We start from the raw sequence: 24186 nt of genomic DNA on the forward strand, positions 1-24186 counted from the left end.
ATGTCTAACGTGTTTGAAAGTCAAGACTGAACACCAAAAGCCTTCGGGATTGCTTCAGCAACCCGAACTTCCCGTATGGAAGTGGGAGTTAATCACTATGGATTTTATAACTAAACTACCGAAGACGACTCGACAACATAATGCTATATGGGTGATTGTGGATCGTTTAACAAAATCCGCACACTTCATTCCTATCAACGAGTCGTACTCAATGGATAGACTAGCGCGTATTTATGTAAACAACATTGTTGCTTTGCATGGAGTACCGTTGTCTATAATCTCTGATCGAGACAGCCGTTTTACATCTCACTTTTGGAAAAGCTTCCAACAACATCTTGGTACAAAATTAAACCTTAGCATTGCCTATCATCCACAAACCGATGGACAAAGGGAAAGGACAATTCAAACGTTGGAAGATATGCTCCGCGCTTGTGTGACAGACTTAGGAGGAAGTTGGGATGACCACTTACCCCTAATGGAATTTTCATATAACAATAGCTATCACTCGAGCATTCAAGCCGCACCATTCGAGGCGTTATATGAATCAAATTCAGCAAATGATCAGAAAAGCTGTTCAGGAAGAATCTGAAAATAGATCCCGATCTAGACAAACAAGACATACTCAATCTGAAAATCCTTCCCGAAAATCTGTTTCTAAACCCCGTACTCGACCCTCACATGAGGAAGAAAGCGAGCATGAGTCAAACGCCGGTGAGGGCGTTAGAAAAGAATTTTAGAAACTTAAAATTAGTGGATGCTCATTTAAAGATTTTAAGTACTATGGGCCAAAAGAATTTTATGGCGACAAGGGAGCCATCACAATGGTGAGGTGGCTCGAAGAGATGGAAACGATTGTGATTACGAGCAAGTGTTCTGATGAAGAGAAGATTCAATACTTCGCCCTGATGTTTAAGGGCGAAGCACTTGAGTGGTGGAACACACTGATGATGAGTAGAGGAAGGGAGGTGATGTACAAATTGACCTGGAACGAATTCAAAGAGTTGTTAATGTCGAAGTTCTGTCCGATGCATGAGACGAACCAGATACAAACCAAATTCTTGGCTCACAAGGTTATCGGAACAAACCTTCGTGAGTACAACACGAAATTTCATGAATATTGTCGTTTGGTACCCCAGCTAGTCACACCCGAGTCTAGAAAAGTTACACGTTACATTTGGCGATTGCCACGAGAAATTCGTGACATGGTGAGGTCACACTTACCACAAACCGCTGACTCTGCGATGGAGTTAGCTGAATATTTTATGGGCGGAATGATCCGCAATAAAGAAGAAGACAAGAAAGTCGTGACGACGCAAGACTCCTAAAAGGAAGGAACTACCCGTTTCAAGGGTATGGGAATTGACCAACGAAGGTCAGGCTTCAACCCCGGCATCCCACAATGCAAAATTTGTAAGAAGTATCATAGGGGTAGATGCCATTTAGCTCCATAACTTTGTGAATCATGTCACAAACCCGGCCACGCTGCGACTGATTGTTTGAAGAAAAAGATGACCTGCTACAACTGTAAGGAGATGGGACATCTCAGTTTTGAATGCCCCAAGAATAAACCCGCGGCTGGTGGTGCGGGTGGTAGCGGTCAAAAGAGCGAGCCCAAGAAGGGCAATGCAAGAGTCTTCGTCCTTGACACGAAGAAAGCGGCCGACACACCGGAAACTATCACCGGTACGTTCCTTGTTAATAACGTTTATGCTAGAGTCTTGTTTGATTCAGGTGCCAAATTAAGTTTTATAGATTATAACTTTTGTAGTCTATTAAACGAACCTTTAATCAAACTCAATAAAACTCTAAGCATCGAGACCGCTAGTGGCGAAACTATTAAAATCTCCAAAGCTTTAGAAAACGGAAAAATCTTATTAGCCGGTTATGTTTTGCCTATTCAATTTCTACCCATGACTCTTGCTGGTTTTGATGTTGTATTGGGTATGGATTGGTTATCCGACAACCATGCTCGTATCCTTTTCAATAGCAAGACTGTTGAACTTCAAGCCCCGGATAAACGAACTATTCGAATTGAAGGGGATAAAGACACTGGCCAAGTTACCCTAATCTTCATGATAAGGGCTAACAAATGTTTAAATCAAGGATGCTTAGCATTCATGGCCTACGTCATCGAGGAATCAAAACCCAAAGAAATCAAAGACGTTTCTGTTGTTTCCGATTATGCCGATGTTTTTCTCGATTAACTCCCCGGCATTCCTCCCGATCGAGAAGTAGAGTTTAGGATTGATCTTATTCTTGGTACTGCTCCGATCGCTAAAGCTCCGTATCGCCTTGCGCTAACCGAGATGAAGGAACTAAAGAAACAATTAGACGAACTTCTCTAGAAAGGCTTTATACGACCAAGTTCATCACCATAGGGAGCGCCGATACTATTCGTCAAGAAGAAGGATGGATCTATGCGCATGTGCATTGACTATCGAGCTCTCAATAAAGTAACAATCAAGAATCGTTATCCACTCCCGCGTATCGATGACTTGTTCGATCAACTTCAAGGTGCTAGCTATTTCTCAAAAATCGATCTTCGTTCCGGCTATCACCAACTTAAAGTTCAATCCGATGACATTCCGAAAACCGCTTTTCGAACAAGGTATGGTCATTATGAGTTCACGGTTATGCCGTTTGGACTTACTAATGCGCCAGCAGCGTTTATGGACATGATGAATCGTATCTGCAAGCCTTACTTGGATAAATTTGTTATCATTTTCATCGACGACATACTTATTTATTCTAAGTCTAAGGACGATCATGAATATCATCTTCGAACCTTACTTGAAATCCTTAGAACCGAGAAGTTGTACGCCAAGTTCTCGAAATGCGAGTTCTGGTTACACGAGGTGCAATTTCTTGGTCACATCATAAACGTTAACGGTATTCAAGTGGACCCTGCTAAGATTGAAGCTATCTCTAAGTGGGAGATCCCAAAGTCGCCAACTGAGATTCGAAGTTTCTTGGGATTGGCCGGCTATTACCGTAGGTTCATCGAGAACTTTTCCCGAATCGTTGTTCCTCTAACTTCCCTAACTCGTAAAAACATCAAGTATGAATGGGGAACAAAGCAACAAGAGGCATTTGATATACTTAAACAAAAGCTTACCCAAGCTCCTATACTGGTCTTGCCAGAAGGTACCGAAGACTTTGTTGTTTTTAGTGATGCATCTCATTCTGTTTTGGGATGTGTACTAATGCAACGCAAGAAGGTTATCGCTTACGCCTCTCGTCAACTCAAGGTGCACGAAAAGAACTATACAACTCACGATCTAGAGTTAGGCGCCATAATCTTTTCACTTAAGATATGGAGACACTATCTTTATGGAGTAAGATTTATCGTGTACACCGATCATAAAAGCTTGAAACACATCTTTGAGCAAAAAGAGCTTAATATGCGCTAACGACGCTAGATGGAAACTCTTAACGACTACAACTGTGAAATCGTTTATCACGAAGGTAAAGCCAACGTTGTGGCTGATGCCTTAAGTCGTAAAGAGCACGAAAAGCCAAAAAGAATCCGAGCGTTAAGGCTAGAACTTCAAATTGATCTTATCGGCCAAATTAAATCTGCTCAAGCTCAAGCTATTCACGAAAAAAAGATCTCCGATGAAAAGCGTAACGGCACCATTGACTCGTTAGTCAAAGGTGACGATGGTATCCTTAGAATGGGAAACCGAATTTGGGTACCGATCGTTGGAACTTACGTGAGAAGATTCTGAACGAAACTCATAAGTCTAAGTATATGATGCACCCCGGTAGTGACAAAATGTACCAAAATCTTAAAGCAAACTATTGGTGGAACGAAATGAAAAAGGATGTCGCTTCGCATGTTGCGAAATGTCTAACGTGTTTGAAAGTCAAGACTGAACACCAAAAGCCTTCGGGATTGCTTCAGCAACCCGAACTTCCCGTATGGAAGTGGGAGTTAATCACTATGGATTTTATAACTAAACTCCAGAAGACGACTCGACAACATAATGCTATATGGGTGATTGTGGATCGTTTAACAAAATCCGCACACTTCATTCCTATCAACGAGTCGTACTCAATGGATAGACTAGCGCGTATTTATGTAAACAACATTGTTGCTTTGCATGGAGTACCGTTGTCTATAATCTCTGATCGAGACAGCCGTTTTACATCTCACTTTTGGAAAAGCTTTCAACAAGCTCTTGGTACAAAATTAAACCTTAGCATTGCCTATCATTCACAAACCGATGGGCAAAGCGAAAGGACAATTCAAATGTTGGAAGATATGCTCCGCGCTTGTGTGACAGACTTAGGAGGAAGTTGGGATGACCACTTACCCCTAATGGAATTTTCATATAACAATAGCTATCACTCGAGCATTCAAGCCGCACCATTCGAGGCGTTATATGGTCGAAAATGTAGAACGCCCGTGTGCTGGTCTGAAACTGGAGATAATCAATTATCTGGACCCGAAATAGTCCAAGAAACCACCGACAAAGTTCTTCAAATCCGTGAACGACTTAAGACGGCACGTGATCGCCAAAAGAGTTACGCCATTGTCCGTCGTAAGCCGTTGGAATTTAGTGTCGGTGACAAGGTTCTCTTGAATGTCTCGCCATGGAAGGGCGTAGTCCGTTTCGGCAAGAAAGGCAAACTAAGTCCTCGATTTGTTGGACCCTTCGAGGTACTCGAACGAATTGGTACCGTCGCATACCGTTTGCGACTACCCGAGGAAATGCAAGGGATACACGATGTATTCCATGTTTCGAATCTGCGTAAATGTCTAGCCGACGAATCTCTTTCGATGCCCCTAAAAGATGTAAAAATTAACGAGAACTTAAAATTCATTGAAAAACCAATTCAAATTGAATATTCGAAAACTAAGAAACTTAAAAGACGAACCTTGAAAATCGTGAAAGTAAGATGGGACTCACGAAGAGGACCTGAGTATACTTGGGAACTCGAGTCCGAGATGAGAAAGAAATACCCCCACTTGTTCTCGTAAGCAATCTCGGGGACGAGATTTATTTCAAGGTGGGGAGGATGTAACATCACGTAAATTAAGGACCAAATTTGTCAAAATCCAAACCCAGGGACTAAATTGTAAATTCTGAAATTTCTGACCCATCGCGCTACGCGATGGATCAGAGGAGCACCCCATCACGTACCGCGATGGGGTATCTGACACACAGTGACACGTGTGCCACATGGCACACGGTGGCAACGCCTGACGCCACGTGTCACCACGTGGCAACACGTCCGCCACGTTCCGCCCCGACGTCCCGAAGTTTACCTCGAAGTACGTGCCGAGAAGTGTTGGCATCTCGAAAAGCGTGCCAAGTGAGGAGCAAGAGTTTACAAGAAAGGAGTATTGATTGAACGACGTCGAAGTGCTGCCCAAGTGTAAAGAGTATTTTTAAGCCAATCAAGGTAGGCATAACGCCCGACCAAAATAATAATAATAAAATATTATAAAGGCTTAATACCCCGAGTCAATATTATTCTCGATAAACAAAGAAATGAGTAACAAAGAAAATAAAGAAAGAAAAATAAAGTATATATATATATATATGAGTATATATATATATGTATAAATATTCTTTGTTATAAAATATATTATTTAAGTATAATGAGTATACTTAAATAATAAAGAAAAGAATACGTTTCTTAAAGAAGAAGAAACGTCGGGTTTTTATAAATAAACTAAAGGTTTATAAAGATTACTTTTTAACTAAAGGTTTTAAAGTAAAAAGAAATATTGAACTAAAGGTTCATCGAGATAAATAAGACTAAAGGTCTTAAGCCGGATCGTGTATCCGACTAATGAAAGTTATACTCGTACTATAGGTGCGAGATAGCGAGAAAGACTCAACAGACGGTGTTGGAAGCCGATCCCATTTGAAAGGTGAATACGCCCCACTTTTATAAACTTGTTTTCAAACAAACAAACGTGTTATGTGTAAAACTTTACATGAGGCTTCGTGTCTCTAAAAACATTGTAAATAAGAGTATAAACCTAGCCCTCAGGCTGTGGTATACGTTTGTCTGGATCCTTACATATGTGGTATGCGGTGGGCACATCGCACCACGCCTGGTCACGACCTCCAGCCACGATGGGCCGAACCAAAGTATGTTCGAGTGAGAAGACCTTGTGTATATTTATGGTACCTAAGTACGTCGGAACGCTGCGGTGTTCTGCTGAGGTGTCATAGTGTAGAGACTCGAGTTTATAATGATTGTTTAACTCGATTATTCCTAAGCCAAGATGGGCCGAGGCTTACGTGGTCTCGAGGGGTAATTAAGTAAATAAAATATTTTTAGCGTCAGCATATTCACCAGCATTCGTTGCTGACGTATTTTTATAACATTTGCAGGTAATCAGGAATAGAGCTTGAAAGACGAAGAAGCTCAACAATCCGATGGCTCGGATAATTTTGTGTAAATATTAAAATATGGCTGTTTGGTAAACTTATAAATAAGTAAAACTAATCGAGACTATCGTCTCGTCTTTTGTATTGTAAATATTTATAAATATAATCTTTATGTTTTTATAAAGTCTTCCGCATTAACTCGCAACTCTGATTTATTTACAAACATGGTACCATCTATGGATCATACCCCTAGGCTTAGAATGGGGGTGTGACACTAACTTTTCCATAAAATAGAGTAATGATTTAACTATAAACAAAATTATTATTTAATTTTATTTTGATATAAAAAATGTGAAAAAGTATGGTTTAGTTGGTTAGAAATGAGCCGGGCTGCGTATCAATGATTTAATGGTCTAGCGGTATGGTTTACTCTAATAAAAGTAAAGTAAAATGTTCAAATCTTTACATGTGAAAGGTTTGACAAGTGCAATGTTTAAAAGTTTATGGTGGATTTAAATTTGTCTTGAATTAAAATTTTAATAACATAATAAGTCACGAAGGGGGTATACTTAGGTGCTGTTTGTTTTTGCAGACATAAACTGTCTGCAAGCTGATTTCATCTGTTTTCATGTCTGCAACTGAAGATGTGGTCTGAAGATCTGCAAGCTGAAAATATAAGACTGTTTGTTTTTATAAGCTGATACTGTCTGCATAACTGTCAAACTTATCTCACAAGATAGAAGTCATTTATTCAAGTTACATCTAGTTTTTAGTCTTTGCTTGCCATGCCGATTTGGTTTTGGTGGGTGGTGGAAGGTGGTGGTGGTGGATGGTGGTAGTGGCGGCGGACGGTGGGTAGTGGCGGTGGATGGTGGTGGTGGACAATGGGTGGTGGTGATGGATGGTTTTGGTTGGTGGTGGACGGTGGTGGTGATGGATGGTGGTGGTGGTGGGTGATGGATGGTGGTGGTGGCGGTGATGGATGGTGGTGGTGGTGATGGATGGTGGTGGTGATGGATGGTGGGTGGTGGACGGTGGTGGTGATGGATGGTGGTGGTGGTGGCGGACGGTGGTGGTGATGGATGGTGGGTGGTGGACGGTGGTGGTGATGGATGGTGGTGGTGGTGGGTGATGGATGGTGGTGGTGGCGGTGATGGATGGTGGTGGTGGTGATGGATGGTGGTGGTGATGGATGGTGGGTGGTGGACGGTGGTGGTGATGGATGGTGGTGGTGGTGGCGGACGGTGGTGGTGATGGATGGTGGGTGGTGGACGGTGGTGGTGATGGATGGTGGGTGGTGGACGGTGGTGGTGGCGGTGATGGATGGTGGTGGTGGTGGCGGTGATGGATGGTGGTGGTGGTGGGTGATGGATGGTGGTGGTGGCGGTGATGGATGGTGGTGGTGGTGGCGGACGGTGGTGGTGATGGATGGTGGGTGGTGGACGGTGGTGGTGATGGATGGTGGGTGGTGGACGGTGGTGGTGGCGGTGGATGGTGGTGGACGGTGGCGGCGGGGTACGGGGGTGGTGGTGGCGGCGTACGGTGGGTGGTGGTGTTGGCGGACGGTGGTAGGAGCAGTGGATGAGAGGGTGGCTGCAAAGGTTTTTTTGTGAAGATGTTTTAAGCAAGATTTCCTTGCTTTTCTTTTAAGATGAAAGAAGATAACTTCAGATCTGTTTTAAGAAAAAAAACAAACAGTCTTCAAGGGTAATGTCTGCGCGCCTGCAGACATTAGCTCCCTTGAAGATGTTTGAAGAAAAAACAAACACCCCCTTAGAGTACTAAAAGAATTGAGGAAGATGTTGGTGGTGGGGGACTAGTGAGCAGATGAACCGGACACGTGGTGGAAATCGATGTTGTCGTAATCGTAGGACTATATCTTACGTGTCGGATTTTAGTGGGTAAAACGCGAATCAACGCTGTGGAACGTGCGGTGAGTGCTTTTGCTTCTCTGCCTGAGATTTTGTCCTTGTCTCTCAATCAACCAATGCCCTCTGACTTTTGGTGTACTAAATACTAATTTTTATTAAGAAAGGGAAAGGTAAAAGATACGTTCTTATAATGTATCAAGACCATCAGTAGTCATAAAGTCTCACATTCAGGCATTATGCGATATGTGGCACCTAGTCAGATTATGGTTTTATATAAAAATAGAGTGTAGTCATAAAGCCTCCATAATGCCTCAAATTTCATTATTTTATTATTATTTTTTGCCTATGACTTGCGTTATGTACAAAACGCACAAAATAAAAATATAATGCCGGGGGGGGGGGGGGGGGTTGTGCCCCCGGCGTTTTAGCATATAACGCCTCCAAAACTTTGCCACTACGGGTGGTCTAATGCATTAACATAATTAAAATAAGTTGAATGATCATTGATGTGATTTATTTCTTGAGAGGCTAGAAACGGAATTTTGAAGGTAACAATCAATCCTCTTTCGTACAAGGTAGTAGAGGAAACAAAAGTGAGCATGCTTCTTTGGATCAAGAATAGAATGAAGGTGCAATTATTAGAATGGAAAGTTTTTGTAACTTCATGTATTAGCTTTAAATTAGTTATTATGTACACTCATGTTGATCTAAATGTGTTATTTTCCCTCGGTTCAAAAAAACAACGAGAACAAGTTGAACTCATTTATTACTTTGTGTTTGATGATATTTTTTTATTTTTATTTTTTTTAGCACACCGAAGTGTATTCGTCATCGAATAGTCCTTCAAGTAGCATAAGAAAGGCAAATAATGCAAACGAGTACCAATGTCACGTTGCAGATAGATTTCCATGGACTATTTTAGTAATTTTAACAACTTTTGAACTATTTTAGAAATCTCTCTTTTGTAATGGACTATTTTGAGAATTTCCTCATATGTAAATGACTAAATTCACATAAAGACCCACTAACCTACAAATGTTACATAAATAACTCAAAAGTAAACTTTAACTGATTACATAAACGACACATATTTTCCGTGTCGAGCTTGATCACACAATTAAGAATGTCTAAGGCTAACATAAATATCTTTATCTAACATTTTGATACCACTATGTCAGAGTTCTTAAATTTAGTTGAAAGCCTCTAGTACATGTTAATTACAAAAGAGTGGCGTAAGAGCAGACCTCCACTTATACTATATGCCCCAATCACACGATCATATATGGCTTGTTATTCATAGGATATCAATGTATCCTACACTCATTTAATCTATTTTAGATGTTACAAAATTACTAATAGTAAAAGATACTTTCTCCTATAGTATGCTGAAAATTTTAAATTCTGTACTTGACAATGGAATGCGAGTTTCTAGCATTTACAATAACCGATAAAAGTGGTCGAATGGCTAAGAAACGAAATTTATGAAATTCTATTGTGGTCAAACCGATACCACCATAATCTATCAAGTGGGATAGTGCTGGCTATGGGTTATAGTCAGATGTATAATGGAAAGGACCGCTATATATATTATACAATACAATGTGTGATGTCAGTTGGTTTGTAATATATGAGTATAATTTGGCTGATGATCTAACTAAAAGGTTAGGAAGAGATCTCGTGAATATATCAGTCATGGGGATGGGTTCAAAGTCCATACTTTAATATCCTATGTCAAGACACCCAATTCCCATCTAATACAACATTAGATGCTGAATTCAATGCGGAAAGCTTGTCATAGAGATATTGGAACACAATATCATAAACATCCTGAGGTTTGTGTTCGGACCGCAAAATAAAGAAGGTTGAAGTATAACTTCTTAATAGTTCATTGATAAATTGCAGTGCGGGTGCGAGAATAATGAACTACCTATAAGAATCTGAAGTTTAGCCGCTTCAAGAAGCTTTAGACTTGAGCTTTGATGTATTCTTTGAAGGATTAGGACACATGCTAGTAAAATATTGTGTCAAGTGGAATTTTGATTTATAAATGTATGTGTATTTTGCCTTCAAGTATTCAAATGGATAGCAAGTGTTCAATCCATAGGACACCCCGATATTCGAATATTTGGATCGTGGAATTTACTAAGATGAAAATTCAATCCGTATGACATTTTCATTTATGCATACGTTTGCGTTTCTGTGGCGATGGTTAAGTTAATCATGGATATCACTAAAATAGGGGAGGATTGTTGGTTATTTTAGTGTTATTGGATTAACTTGTCGATGGAGGAAATAACATTAAGAGATTAAACGAGTTAGGTGATGCGGAAGTGCGGGCTTGTTTAAAAATAATGATATTTGGGCTTTGTTATTTGGTTTTATACTTGGGCTTAAGTATAATGATAAGTGGGCTTATGATTAATTATCTGGGCTCATGTGAGATGTGGGAATTGATTTATATATGTCGATCTTTTCATTCTCTGGCATCTTACTCCCTCAATCGAATATACATAACAAAGAAAACGGTTACTTCTTCTCTGGTTATTCATCACATTCACAGAATCATCAAAATCCAATTCTATGTATAGAAAATCTCTGTCTTATCCGATAAATCATTGCGTGTAACCCGCAAATAGGTTTATAAGAAAGTGATTCACGATTCAGAGATTAATCCAGGCAATTGTTCAATAAACCAAGATAGAAATCATGATTACAGGTTTGCATCATTGATCGAATTCATCCTTCAGGTACGCAATTTTACAACATTTTGTTGGCTACGTTTGATGTATTTATTCTTTAAAGTTTAAACATATAAAATCAATGTTTATTTTTGTATAAATATGAGTAAATATGTCTAGCTTCTTGATTACCACCCTCACCCTCACCCTCACCCTCACCCACCCCCTCTTTCATGTGGTGGGATATTGGGGTGAAGAAAGCCTTGAGGGCACTTAATTATTCCATGGTTGATTTGTTAATATGCATTATATAAAGTTTCATGAAAGTCTCTATAATATGCCATATAGGATATAGCATGTGAATATATTCTTGTATATTATTGCCTGTGTAAAATTTCAAGAAAGAAATTTTCCTCAATAGGCAATACCTCATCTAGGTTAATTTAATAGTCTTGCTTTAATTAGTAACAGATTCTTGTTCACATGAACCTATCATTCTATCAATATATAGCTTATAGTGGTTTCTTTTTCTATGATAAAAAGGAGGCCAGGAGGTATTTTGGGTATGGGATGTTATATACACATACCTTGTGTCTTATGGCATTTTTTTTATGTTATCATACATTGATTATATGAGTCGATAGACCTTATACGACTAGTATAGTGAGTGTTCGAATATGTTAAAAGGTGTGTGAACAACCAAAGTCATTGACTATTTATAAATTGTAAATACAGATCAATTTAGCGCTTGATTTTTTACCTATTAAAAATAATTATTAAGTATTAGAAAACTTAAAATATTCTAGATATATTAAAATATTATGTGTTGTGTGAAGTGTGAACTATAAAGTAAGTTTGATGAGGCAACAATCATCTCGATTGATTAAAAATGGTTAATAACATAAAAACCAATACTTTTAGACAGATTTTTTTATTTTGTATATAATGTCTATTAGCTCAAATTTAATATGTAGTTCATAAAAATGTTTAAATATTTAAATTACAAAGAGTGAAAGAGGAATCGACGTATTAAATTTCTATTCAGGCCGTGAAGAACATAACGACATAAAGACCAAACAAAGGTCATTCCTTCAAAGAGGACTGTAATGGTCTTTCACCCCATCACCGACTCTGTGACTGACGAGCCAAACGACTCCCTAATAATTGAACCAACATTAAGAAGAGAACAACCCGTAATGCGAATAAGCAGAATGTGTACGAGAAGGGCTGGGAAAACCAAAAGATGTGGTGCAAATTACAAAGAAAAGTGTATACACATTGTCAAGATACTCTTAATAACACACTGTGTTAAATGGATTGTCCGCCTGTTGATGAGTCGAACACCACACAAACCCGAAATTGTGTAAACACACATTTAACCTCAAATTTCAACTATAAGTTTGCATATCAATACTCTAAAATTAAAAGTTTAAAATAGATACAAATGCATGTATAATACTTATATTTATGCTACAAAACTTATTATTGCTCTTTTCTCTCTTAAAACTTGACGTTATTTAACAATGAGTTGAAGTAACGACATACAAGCACATTTTAAAATGACACATAAAATCAAATTATAAGTCCCTTGAGCCAATCCACGACTTAAACACACCACGTTTATCTAACTTGTTCATGCATGTAATCTAAAACTAACTTGAATTGACCTATTTAGATTAATTAAACCCAAAATTATAATGAATTTTAGGTTGGGTTAGAAATTAACACACCTAATGTCAAGTCCCGACCATGTTTCAAGAAAGACCAAGGCAAACATATATTCACCAGTGCCGTCTTCAAGAATCTCTTAAATTTCGGGGCTAGGGACGAGCATAAAAAAAGATCTCTGAAATCACGTTTTTAATCATGTGATAAATAATGTGACAATTTTACAATTTGGTTGCATTTCCAAAGCCAACACGAAGGATGATACAGGAGCTCGCTCCAAGCTCCTTTAGTATGGTAACAACGCCCACACCTTCTAAACCGTTTGCACGATGTGCAAGGTAACAAGATCCATGGTATGACACCTCGCCCTTTAAGTGATGAAGAAACAAACAACACTACATTTCGAAGGCTCATAACAAATACATAAGTATACTGTTTTCTAAAGCTCTCACCTTCCCTTTGAAGGTATAGTTGTATATTGTATATTATTTTGGTCGTTGTTTGGGTATGGACTAGCAGTATAATAAAATATGATGCAACGTAGTTGAGACAAAAGTAACCGGCCAACCAAAAATCATTCTTCACGCAGCAATTACATTTTTCTACCTATAACCCTAACACTTGTCAACATATCCTTAATCCCACACTTGTATTTATACCCCTTTAATTTCCTAACACTCACTCTCACAAAACCCTCTTCACCTTCCGACATAATAATATTCTTTTTAACATTCTCCGATCTTACTTCACCTTTTATTTATTAACTCCAAGAATCTTGTGATTAATTAAGTTATCTCCATTTTGATTCGTATATATTGAATGTGAATAAAACATATACACTTGTCAGAATTAACTAATCACCAAACTTAGAATATCAAAAAATACCATGCATTCCTATCAAGCAAACTTTAAGGCCAATGATAACGGTTACGAATCCAACCGAATGAGCAACGTCGAAGGTTCGCCCATGTTGATGTCACCATGGAACCAGACGAGTCCTTCCCAACCATCTCCCTGGTCCAGTACCACCAGTCCTGGTCAGGAAGGACTCGTCGGTTCATTGGTTCGAGAGGAAGGCCACATTTACTCGCTAGCCGCAGCCGAAGGCCTTCTTTATACCGGTTCCGACAGCAAGAATATTCATGTATGGAACAACATGAAGCTGTTGACCACTTTTAAGTCAAACAGTGGTCTTGTGAAGGCGATTATTACATCCGGAGACAAGGTATTCTCCGGACATCAAGACGGAAAGGTCCGAGTTTGGAAATCAACTAAGGATCCGAAAGTTCATAAACGCATTGGCACTTTTCCGAGGTTTTTTGACATCCTTAAAAGCTCCATGAAATCCAAGAATTATGTTGAGGTATTATCTTCTATCCACTATCTATTATTAACGTTTGATTAATATAGAGATCACATTAAGGCCATCATGCTATAGGTACACCACTCCATTATTTGATTTTATACCATCAAACGACTTTTCACAAAACTCTCAAACTTCTGTTTTGGGAAAATAAAAAGAAAAAGAAGTCAAACTTTGAAAAATATTGGTTAGAACGTCATTTTGAACAATATCCGGAGAACTGTTCTTACCATAATTGGTCATACTTTGAAATATTATTGGTTAGTTAGAGCATTTTGTCCAATATCTAAACATATAGTGTTTAGGTCATTGACAATTGAGCTTTGAAAATTTTTGGTTAAAGCTGCCTTGGTCCGGATGGCCGTAGTCTGCTTTGATCAAAAATTTTTGGCTGTCTGAAACAGTGTGGGATTACTGGCCCTTACATTAACAAGACATTAACTTAATATATATATATATATATATATATATAAATATATATATATATATATATATATATATATGCATTAAGGTGAAGGGCAAGTGTACGGCATTATGGATCAACCATCACGACGCCATTTCCTGCTTGAGTATAAATGAAGAAGAAGGTTTGCTATATTCGGGTTCATGGGACCGGACATTTAAGGTCTGGAAAATGTCTAATTCAAAATGTCTAGAGTCCGTGAAGGCACATGAAGACGCGGTCAACTCCACTGTATCCACAGTCAACGGTCTAGTCTTCACTGGATCGGCAGAGGGTTCGGTGAAGGTATGGAAGCGAGAAGGCAAAGGGAAGAACATGAAACACAAGTACATGCAAACACTTTTAGATCAAGAATCTGCAGTGACGGCATTAGTGGTTGAAGAAACACTAAGTGACCCCGACAGATTACGGATAATCTTGGGGTTAAGTAGATGTTTCCCACGAGGGTTAGGTCCGGCAAAGATGGTTATTCTTCTGATGACCTGCAAAACAGACACCGTGAGCTCGTCACTGAGAAGGGGGGGTACCTCCTTGTGACCACCCTCCGGCGTGAGAATCAGACTAGATTGCTCTGAATATAAGTGTATATTAAGAGAAATAGCTAGATAATATAATATCAGATGATATGTGATAAGATGTGATGATATAAGATAATGATACCGTTCCAAGGTGTTGGAGTATTTATAGCCGAAGGTAGGTTTCCAAGCAGGTACAGCCAGCTGTATAATATTCCTTTTCCACCAACTACAGGCTACGCACATGCCACGATGGGAGTTGGTGAGTAGGAAGCGGCTGATAGAGACATGGCCGGCTGTGTACTATTCCTTTTTCACCAACCATGGGCTGTGTACGTGCCACGATGGGAGTTGGTGGGTAGGCAGCGGCTGATAGTGACATTTTGTACTAGAGCGTGCTCCTCCTCGTACTGTTGTCGGTGAGCTGTCACCCTGTGATTGGTTCATGGGCTGCTTTGGTCAGATCTTGTCTATTTTGTCCATACCTTGGCAGGTATAGTACAAAAGATCTTCCAGAAGCGTACAGACTGGCTCATTTGGGCGGGAGTATTCCCGCCTTGCTCATTCCTTCTTCAGGTGACATTACTGAATTATTGAGAGTTAGTGCCTTGTGCGTGTAGCCTTACTATTAGTGCGGGTAGCCTTCCCTGATGGCTTGTATCCGCAGCTGCGGGAACAGGCGGGGTACTTCACCATTGGGAGGCTTTTCCTGCGGGAACAGCTAGCGTACTGCGCGTAAGGTCTTCATTTCTCTGAGCATGGTGGGTCCTGCGGATCCAGTTGGTCTTTGCGCAGACGTCCCTCTTCAAGGTGAGTCTTGCGGGTCCAACTGAGCTCTGCTGGGACCTACCTCTTCAAGTCCCCCCAGTCCATTGTTCTTCTCATGAATTGTTAATAAGTGAGGTGAACTTTTGGACTTAAGCAAGAGGTTTTGAAAAGGGTTTTTAGTTTTAAGGTTTTCCGTGGGGATTCTTCCCGCGGTTTTCCTAATGTCACGTGCAGAAATTCCCGACTTTTCTGCTTGAGCTTTGGGTATGATGCGGGTAGGTGTGTAACCTCCTCGCAAGTCAGGAGCGTTGAGTTTCACTTGTGTAGATTCTCCACGAGGTTTTGGTAGTTTTAGACATAGTGATCAATTATGTTAAACAACCAATTCCATCTTGGAGCTTCAAACAATCTAGTTCTCAACGTTCCCGCTATGCGGGGATGTTATTTCCCTTTCCAAAAGCATGGCCCAGAAAATCCTTCTTGGTTTCAATTCCCTGCAAGTGCTAAGTATGTGAAGGGTTTCGCCTTGACACTGTACCCGCACTCGTCTTATAGTTTCTTGATTTCCAAGGTATTCTTGGCTTCAATTCCCTGCAGGTGCTAAGTATGTGAAGGGTTTCGCCTTGACACTGTACCCGCACTTGTCTTACGGTTTCTTGGTTACCAAGGTATCTTGTTAGCTTCGATTCCCTGTAAATGCTAAGTATGTGAAAGGTTTTGCCTTGACACTATACCCGCACTCGTTTTATGGTTTCTCGCTTTCCAAGGTAAGGGGGTATATTCCCTCTTATTTTTGAATCTTTGTTTCACGCATATTTTAGTTTAACTTAGCAATTTCTTGAGTAGTTTGGATAAGTTAACCTTTCGACGCGTGGTTGTCAATAGGTTAATGTTCAGTTTCGTCTATCATGATTGTGCGGGTAGGACCGTCACTTTCATTTAGTGGGATGACCAAACTTCACCTATAACTGACCTGCGTGAAGGTTTTCCTCATCTTTTTGGAAATTTTCTAAGTGTTTTGAATAAGTTAACCTTTCGACGCGTGGTTGTCAATAGGTTAATGTTCAGTTTCCTCTATCATGATTGTGCGGGTAGGACCGTCACTTTCATTTAGTGGGATGACCAAACTTCACCTATAACTGACCTGCGTGAAGGTTTTCCTCATCTTTTTAGAATTTTTCTAAGTGTTTTGAATAAGTTAACCTTTCGACGCGTGGTTGTCAGGTTAGTGTTCAGTTTCTTCTATCATGATTGTGCGGGTAGGATCGTCACTTTCATTTAGTGGGATGACCAAACTTCACCTATAACTGACCTGCGTGAAGGTTTCCTCATCTTTTCCTTAGAAATTTTTGCCGTTTTGTGTTTATGCGGGTTTTGCCGCCTTCCACACGCAACGACTTACTTCCCCACTTATTTATGCGGTGAATACCGGCATATCAGTGTGGTCAGATCATAAGTATAAATGTAAGACCATCAGCGTCAATGTGATAAAGAGAATCATTTCCATTAGAAGTGGCTCTAGGCCTTTTCTTTACAAGTTTGGAATTGATCTACATGCAGCCTGTGTAATTGAGATCCCTTCCATGTTCTTGGGATGGGGGTGTCATCGAGCCTTTCGAGCCGATATGCACTTGGTTCGGAATCTCGTTGTTTACGCAGTATGTAGTCTCCAACATTGAAGCTGCAGTTTCATCCGTGTTTTCCCCAATTGGGGTTCTACACGCATTAGCCTGCTTAGCGTCCATTACGCCACGAGGTGAGTGAGTTTCCCATTTCTGACGAATGCTTCGACAACGTCCTTCAAGGATACGCATTCCTCCGTGGTGTGGCCTTTTGTCCTGTGGAAGTCACAGGATTTGCTCTGATCAGCGTTGTGACGCTGTCGGATTATTGGAGCCTCTGGCCATGGGAGCCTCTCGGTGGCAAATATTTCGGTGACGCTTTTGGTGAGTGGCGTCCATATGGAGTTCCGGTTCGACGACTGCATGTTATCCCTTCCGCCTAACCGAGGGTGCGAGCCGGATGAGGTGTCAAAGTTTACCCTTGACTGCCAAATACCAAGCTTCCTCTTTTTGTTTTGTCAGGCGGTAAGGATGTTGTTTTCTCTTGTTTTTTGAGTGTAGAGGTTTGTGCTCTGGGGAAGATCTCTACCCAGTTGCTTTTCCATTTCCGCGAAGCGTTTAGCTGCTGTCATGATGGCATCCCACGTGGATGGCATGCCATCTTTACCCGTTAAGGTGCGGATGAGCTCTGGGTCTTCCGCGCCCTGGATGAAAGCAGCGCGAACAAGATCTTCGCTGATAGTGCCCAGACTTAGCTTCTTTGAATTGAAGTGCGTGATGAAGTTTAGTAAAGACTCATCTTCCTCTCGGATGCAGTTGAGGATCGTCCATTGCTCTTCGGTATACTTTCTTTGTTGACTGAAGTGTTGGCTGAACTTCTGCTGGAAGTCTGCCCAATCGTAGATGTGGTGGACCGGTAGACGGTCAAACCACGCTCTGGCTGCCCCAACAAGCCTCATTTGGAACATGTAACACCACGTGGGTTCCGTCCAATTGCTGACGGTTGCCCCCGCTATGAATCTGTTCAAATGATCGTCTGGGTCAGATATACCATCATATGTGCCTATGTTGGACATTTGTTTGGCACTTCCGCAATGTCCCTTGCAAATTTGGACGTTCCCGCATTTGCAACAGTTGGTCTGAAGGTTTTAGAGAAGTCACGTGGGTTTCCACCCGCGTTTTTTGGTTTAAAGGTTTCTCCAAAATTCCTTCTCGGTTGGAAGTCCGTTTCCTTGCGCTTCCCTTTCGCCTTATGACGAGGGTTTGCGTCACTGTCGGACTCCTCCCAATCATCGTCCATGTACTCGCACTCATTGCTCATGTTGAGCTGTTGTCGAGTGCTTCTGAATTCGTCAGCCTGTTGGAGTGAACGTAAGCGTTCATCCAACTCAGCTTGGAATTCCTTCTGACGTGCTTACGCCCACGCTTTAACTTGATCAAGTGTTTGGCGGGAGAGCCTCGTCTGTTGTCTCTCCAACTGGGTATCGGTGAATCCCAGTGAAGGATTGTTTACTGCACTTGCCCCGGCTTGGGTAACCGGGGTAGTGTTCGTAAAAATTGTGTACTCGCCGGTGTTCCCCCCAGTAGCTGGGGTTGTGGTTACCGGGGTTTCTTGGTCACTCGCTGGCCTTGGCACCGGAGTAACCATAACCATTTTTCCAGAGGTTTTGAAAAAACTGAGAAAATTAGTTCTAGCTTTTATGCACGGATGGCGCCAATGAAGAAACACTAAGTGACCCCGACAGATTACGGATAATCTTGGGGTTAAGTAGATGTTTCCCACGAGGGTTAGGTCCGGCAAAGATGGTAATTCTTCTGATGACCTGCAAAACAGACACCGTGAGCTCGTCACTGAGAAGGGGGGGGGGTACCTCCTTGTGACCACCCTCCGGCGTGAGAATCAGACTAGATTGCTCTGAATATAAGTGTATATTAAGAGAAATAACTAGATAAGATAATATCAGATGATATGTGATAAGATGTGATGATATAAGATAATGATACCGTTTCAAGGTGTTGGAGTATTTATAGCCGAAGGTAGGTTTCCAAGCAGGTACAGCCAGCTGTATAATATTCCTTTTCCACCAACTACAGGCTACGCACATGCCATGATGGGAGTTGGTGAGTAGGAAGCGGCTGATAGAGACATGGCCGGCTGTGTACTATTCCTTTTTCACCAACCATGGGCTGTGTACGTGCCACGATGGGAGTTGGTGGGTAGGCAGCGGCTGATAGTGACATTTTGTACTAGAGCGTGCTCCTCCTCGTACTGTTTTCGGTGAGCTGTCACCCTGTGATTGGTTCATGGGCTGCTTTGGTCAGATCTTGTGTATTTTGTCCATACCTTGGCAGGTATAGTACAAAAGATCTTCCAGAAGCGTACGGACTGGCTCATTTGGGCGGGAGTATTCCCGCCTTGCTCATTCCTTCTTCAGGTGACATTACTGAATTATTGAGAGTTAGTGCCTTGTGCGTGTAACCTTACTATTAGTGCGGGTAGCCTTCCCTGATGGCTTGTATCCGCAGCTGCGGGAACAGGCGGGGTACTTCACCATTGGGAGGCTTTTCCTGCGGGAACAGCTAGCGTACTGCGCGTAAGGTCTTCATTTCTCTGAGCATGGTGGGTCCTGCGGATCCAGTTGGTCTTTGCGCAAATGTCCCTCTTCAAGGTTAGTCTTGCGGGTCCAACTGAGCTCTGCTGGGACCTACCTCTTCATAGGTGTCTAATGGTGGTTCGGTGGTGTATTGCGGGTCGTCCGATGGGATTATGAACTTTTGGGAGCGGGAAACGCATTTATCGCATAGCGGCGTTCTCAAGGGGCACAAATTAGCGGTTTTGTGTCTCGCTGTTGCTGGAAAATTGGTTTTCAGTGGATCTGCGGATAAGACGGTATGTGTGTGGAAGAGGGAGGGGTCCGTTCATACGTGCTTGTCGATTTTGACTGGGCACACGGGGCCGGTGAAGTGTGTGGCGGTGGAAGAGGCGGAGTCTAGTGCCTCTAGTGGCAAATGGATGGTGTATAGTGGTAGTTTGGATAAGTTGGTGAAGGTATGGAGTGTGTCGGAGTAGACGGTGTAAAACTAAGTGTTTTATGGCTTTAGATGTTGACGGTAGAGACAAAGTTTTTCAAACTAAGTGTTTGAGGAACTTTAGAAGACGGATTCGGTATTAGTGAGAGAGCTATGACTCGTTCGCCACAAGAGTCCATCGTATTATGCAGATTGTCATAATTATCTGGTTTATTGATTTGTGGCGGTTTTCCTTTGATTAGGTGTTCAAACAACGTGTTCTGTTTGTAAACAAGGAAAACAGACGACGTGACCGAGTTTGATAAAAGGTTTTTATTACAAGTTTGCGGATGAAACACCGACGTTTCTTCAGGACTGCTGACTGGAGTGGAATGATTCACACCATGGCCTAAAAGTTTTTCAGGATCTGCATTCGGTGACGAAGCTGCTGAAAAGAAAGGTGTTTGAAGTTCGTCGGGTCGACCCAGATTGAGCTTAAGGACTTTGGGTACGGAACCGTTCATTACCACAATATTGCAATGTAGCTCCTCCATGCAGTGTTTAAGTTCTTGTTTCAATTTCCTGATTCAAACAACACAAAACCATTTGATTCTTGAAAGTCAAAACTGGACTCTAGTTTGATTCGTACAATGAGATAATAGTTTTACTTCTATTTACTTATCCAATACGACCCAATTGGCGGCGTTATACTTCGCTTGAGCTGACACTGAGCCCACCTGTGTACTTGACACCACCTTGATTTGCACCATTACCTGCAGTTGACTAGTTGAGGTCAATATGAATTTCATCCTAACTGATAGCAATTATCTGTGTGTAAACGGGCCATAGTTGTCAATAGCGAATAGCGGGAAAAAGATACAAGCTACCTATATGTTACGTTGCGATAGCGACGAAATGGCACCCTCTATTTCATGTTTAGCAATAAATTGGTAAAATTAAAAAAAGTGTTATACATTCAAGTAGTAAACTATAGTAGCAATTATAATCAATAAATAAACATTCACACAATCACACTACTAAAATATCAACTATAATCAATAAATAAACAGTCACACCACCAAAATAGCTAAAAAAAATAAACAGATAAATAAATAAAAAATATAAATTACAAAAGCCTCGCTATTTGGTCGCTAAACACCCTATAGCTACATATGATGTGTTCGCTACCTGATGCGCTATAGCGAGCGTTGTTGTCGCTATTGACAACTATGAACTAGGCAGTGTTATAAAAATCATGATCGGGCCCCGATGATTAACTGCAAATCAGAGGGCTACTGATTTAATTTCACCTAATCCGGAACTAAATCGCTACTAGTCAAAATTGGCCAAATTTTGGTCCAAATTGGTCAAATTCAGTCAAAATTGATCAGAATCTTTGAAGTATTTAAAAAACTATACTTATTTTGAAAAACAATATATAAAATTTTGTATATATATAAATTTGAAAACTTACATATAAAATTCCAATAAAATTAATCCCACATTAATCGCTAGTCAGTACCCCACCACCCGACAAACGTCCAGCAAGTTCTACAACACTGACAACCATGTATAATTTGCCCTGATCTAACTTTATGAGCGTTTATTAAACCGAGTGAGTACAAATTACTTGATCCCCCAATCGTACCAATTTCCGAGCTAAAAACCTAGAAATGACAGATTCTACATCTAATTATGTAAATGTAAATAATATTCTTACCTCAAATTGATTTTGAAATTGTAGGACCATCCGTGAACAAGTTTCCGAGATCCGACATATCCGATCCGGTAAATTACCACAATCTTCACTTTTCCGGCAATCACCATTCAACATTCTCCATCTCCAAAACCTCTGACCTGCAATATATTATTTATTATTATTACCACCATCATTAATTATAAATTACAACGAAACATAATAAAACAGTAACTGATGCATTAAACACAAATGGGTTATTGGGTTACTACTTGTTTTGTTGCTGGAATATACTGCTAGCAGCATAACACAGTCACCAGGATGAACGACATGTGTAAGAGCCCAAGCCAAAGCTTCCTTCGAGACTATCTTCTCATCTGCTTTCACGGCCACGATCACATTCTCCGGCAACCTACGGTGTGTTTTTTCAACGGGTTGTTCGTGTTGTTTTGGCGGGAGCATGGATGGGTTTTGGTCGGGGAGATTAAGGTTGTGAATTGAAGAAACTGATGACAAACTGTGGCTGAACTGAAGGAAAAGGAAGCTTGTTTTTTTAAGTTAAAATTGTTTAGCACAATTGCAATTGAATTATAGTTTTGTAACGTTCGGGATTGAATTTTAAAAACTGCTTATTGACTAGTTTTAGAAAAAAGATGTTTTTTCTCTTTTTAGAAAGCTAAAATAAAATGTTTTTTTATAATTATTAAACACCATTTAGCTTGTTGACTTTTTGAAAAGACAATAAGACGGTAATGGCATATGTCAATATGTGTAAGTAGGCCATTTTCTTAAACTTTATTTTTATTTTAAGTATTATGAATATTTTAAAATAAAGACGGTTATAGAACCTTAAAGAGTTAATATGAACCGGTATCAAAACCGGACTAGGAAGAACCAGTTAGAAAAAAATATTCGTAGGGTTGAAATCAGGTTGTAATCCTATACTTTAAACTCGATCAAACCCGGTCAAATCTAACCCAAACTGATCAAACCCGATTCATTGACTTTCTTTAACCCGTGTTCAACCCGAACCGGTTTGGATAATCTCTATAACCAAACAAGAGTTTTAGTCAGTATTTACAGTTTTAAACATATACTCCGTATAATATTGGTTATGAAAATAGAAAACCCAAGCTAACATTATTCTAAATATTTTATAAAGTAAAACAAGGAAAAAAAGTTGAGTAATATGTATATACGTACACAATATATGTATATACATGTATATTTTTCTTAAATGAAATCAACCCTTGCTCCCAAGGCAAGTAGACGATGTTTATATCGTGGGGCATGGTATTGTCAAGACAGGACACAATCTGCATGTGATCACATTAATTTACATGTATTATTATGGTAGTTATTGTCAACATTCTTGCAGTGGATGGTGCATTATTAGCTTATATCTTTTTGCCAGACAAGACTACGATTTTTTAATAATTGACTATATTTTACGTCTTTCACGATTTAAATCACAAAGGGGATAGGAAATCGAATTTCCATGAGACGCTTATAAAGTATCGAACTATTTAACAATGTGACATATGTATAAAATCACCTACACTTTCATTAACAAATGAATAATTACGTAACTTAAACACCATAATTACATAAAATGAATCACTGGTCACTATTAAAAATAATTTGAAAATTTTATATAGTATATTCAATTAAAAAATAATAAAATTCTTGGTTCTATGGTATAATTAAAAAAAAAACAATAATAATAAAGTATAAAAGTTGTTTGATTAATTTTTTTATGAAACTAGATTAAAAGAAAACCAAGGCTTTTTCGATTTTGTCATTTCAATCATTTGCAATCTTCTTTATTTACGACATTTTCATTGGTCCATCAAGAAAGTTTGATAATGATCCAGATCTATTTCACACACTTCTTACAAATTCTTTAACTTCTTATTTGATTAGGGCTCTACAAATATGCACCCACAAGTTCTCCAATTCAGGATCTTGAAGGAAAACAATGTCTTTAACAAACAAAATCAGGTTCGATAAAGAAGCCCGAACTGCTTACCATTTGTTACAACATTGAAAGCAGTGGTGATTGTTGGAGTCTTGGAGAGTTGTTTGATGATAAATATGTCTCCAGATGCAAAACAATTTTTAGCTCAATAGTATTTCTTTTTGTCGCTTGAGTTAATTAAAACACGTACAAGAGGAACCGCGCGAGGGAACTATGATAAATATTGGAAAGCTTTAGATTATGAAAAACACAAAGTTTTTTTACG

At 40.0% G+C, this 24186-nt stretch overlaps 1 protein-coding gene and 1 pseudogene across 2 annotated transcripts; one reads left to right on the forward strand and one right to left on the reverse strand.

Annotated features, from left to right (window-relative positions):
- Positions 1–12816: 12816 nt before the first annotated feature.
- Positions 12817–20358, forward strand: LOC143614737 (protein JINGUBANG pseudogene; annotated as a pseudogene). Its single transcript, XR_013150339.1, has 3 exons — positions 12817–13962; positions 14501–14765; positions 19958–20358. The product of XR_013150339.1 is annotated as a protein JINGUBANG pseudogene (transcript).
- On the reverse strand, positions 20337–22501 carry LOC143614730 (uncharacterized). The gene is made up of 4 exons (XM_077088078.1): positions 22216–22501; positions 21968–22104; positions 20926–21020; positions 20337–20829 (listed from the first exon to the last, which is right to left on the reverse strand). Exons 1-4 carry the CDS (start codon positions 22403–22405, stop codon positions 20337–20339), a joined length of 915 nt encoding a protein of 304 aa, XP_076944193.1. The 5' UTR covers positions 22406–22501.
- Between the last annotated feature and the right edge of the window lie 1685 nt (positions 22502–24186).

Source organism: Bidens hawaiensis, unplaced genomic scaffold (assembly GCF_021521415.1).
Source record: "Bidens hawaiensis isolate Kalapana, Puna unplaced genomic scaffold, B.hawaiensis_p1.1 tig00040830_1, whole genome shotgun sequence".
In the NCBI taxonomy this organism is placed as follows: domain Eukaryota; kingdom Viridiplantae; phylum Streptophyta; class Magnoliopsida; order Asterales; family Asteraceae; genus Bidens; species Bidens hawaiensis.

What these genes read in the sequence shown, in the direction of transcription:
- LOC143614730 (XM_077088078.1), bottom strand. Translation starts at nt 22,405, where the DNA reads ATGCTCCCGCCAAAACAACACGAACAACCCGTTGAAAAAACACACCGT. An exon ending in ATATTCCAGCAACAAAACAA is followed by an intron (nt 22,105 to 22,215) that starts GTAGTAACCCAA and finishes AATATATTGCAG; the next exon opens with GTCAGAGGTTTTGGAGATGG. An exon ending in AATTGGGTCGTATTGGATAA is followed by an intron (nt 20,830 to 20,925) that starts GTAAATAGAAGT and finishes TGTTTGAATCAG; the next exon opens with GAAATTGAAACAAGAACTTA.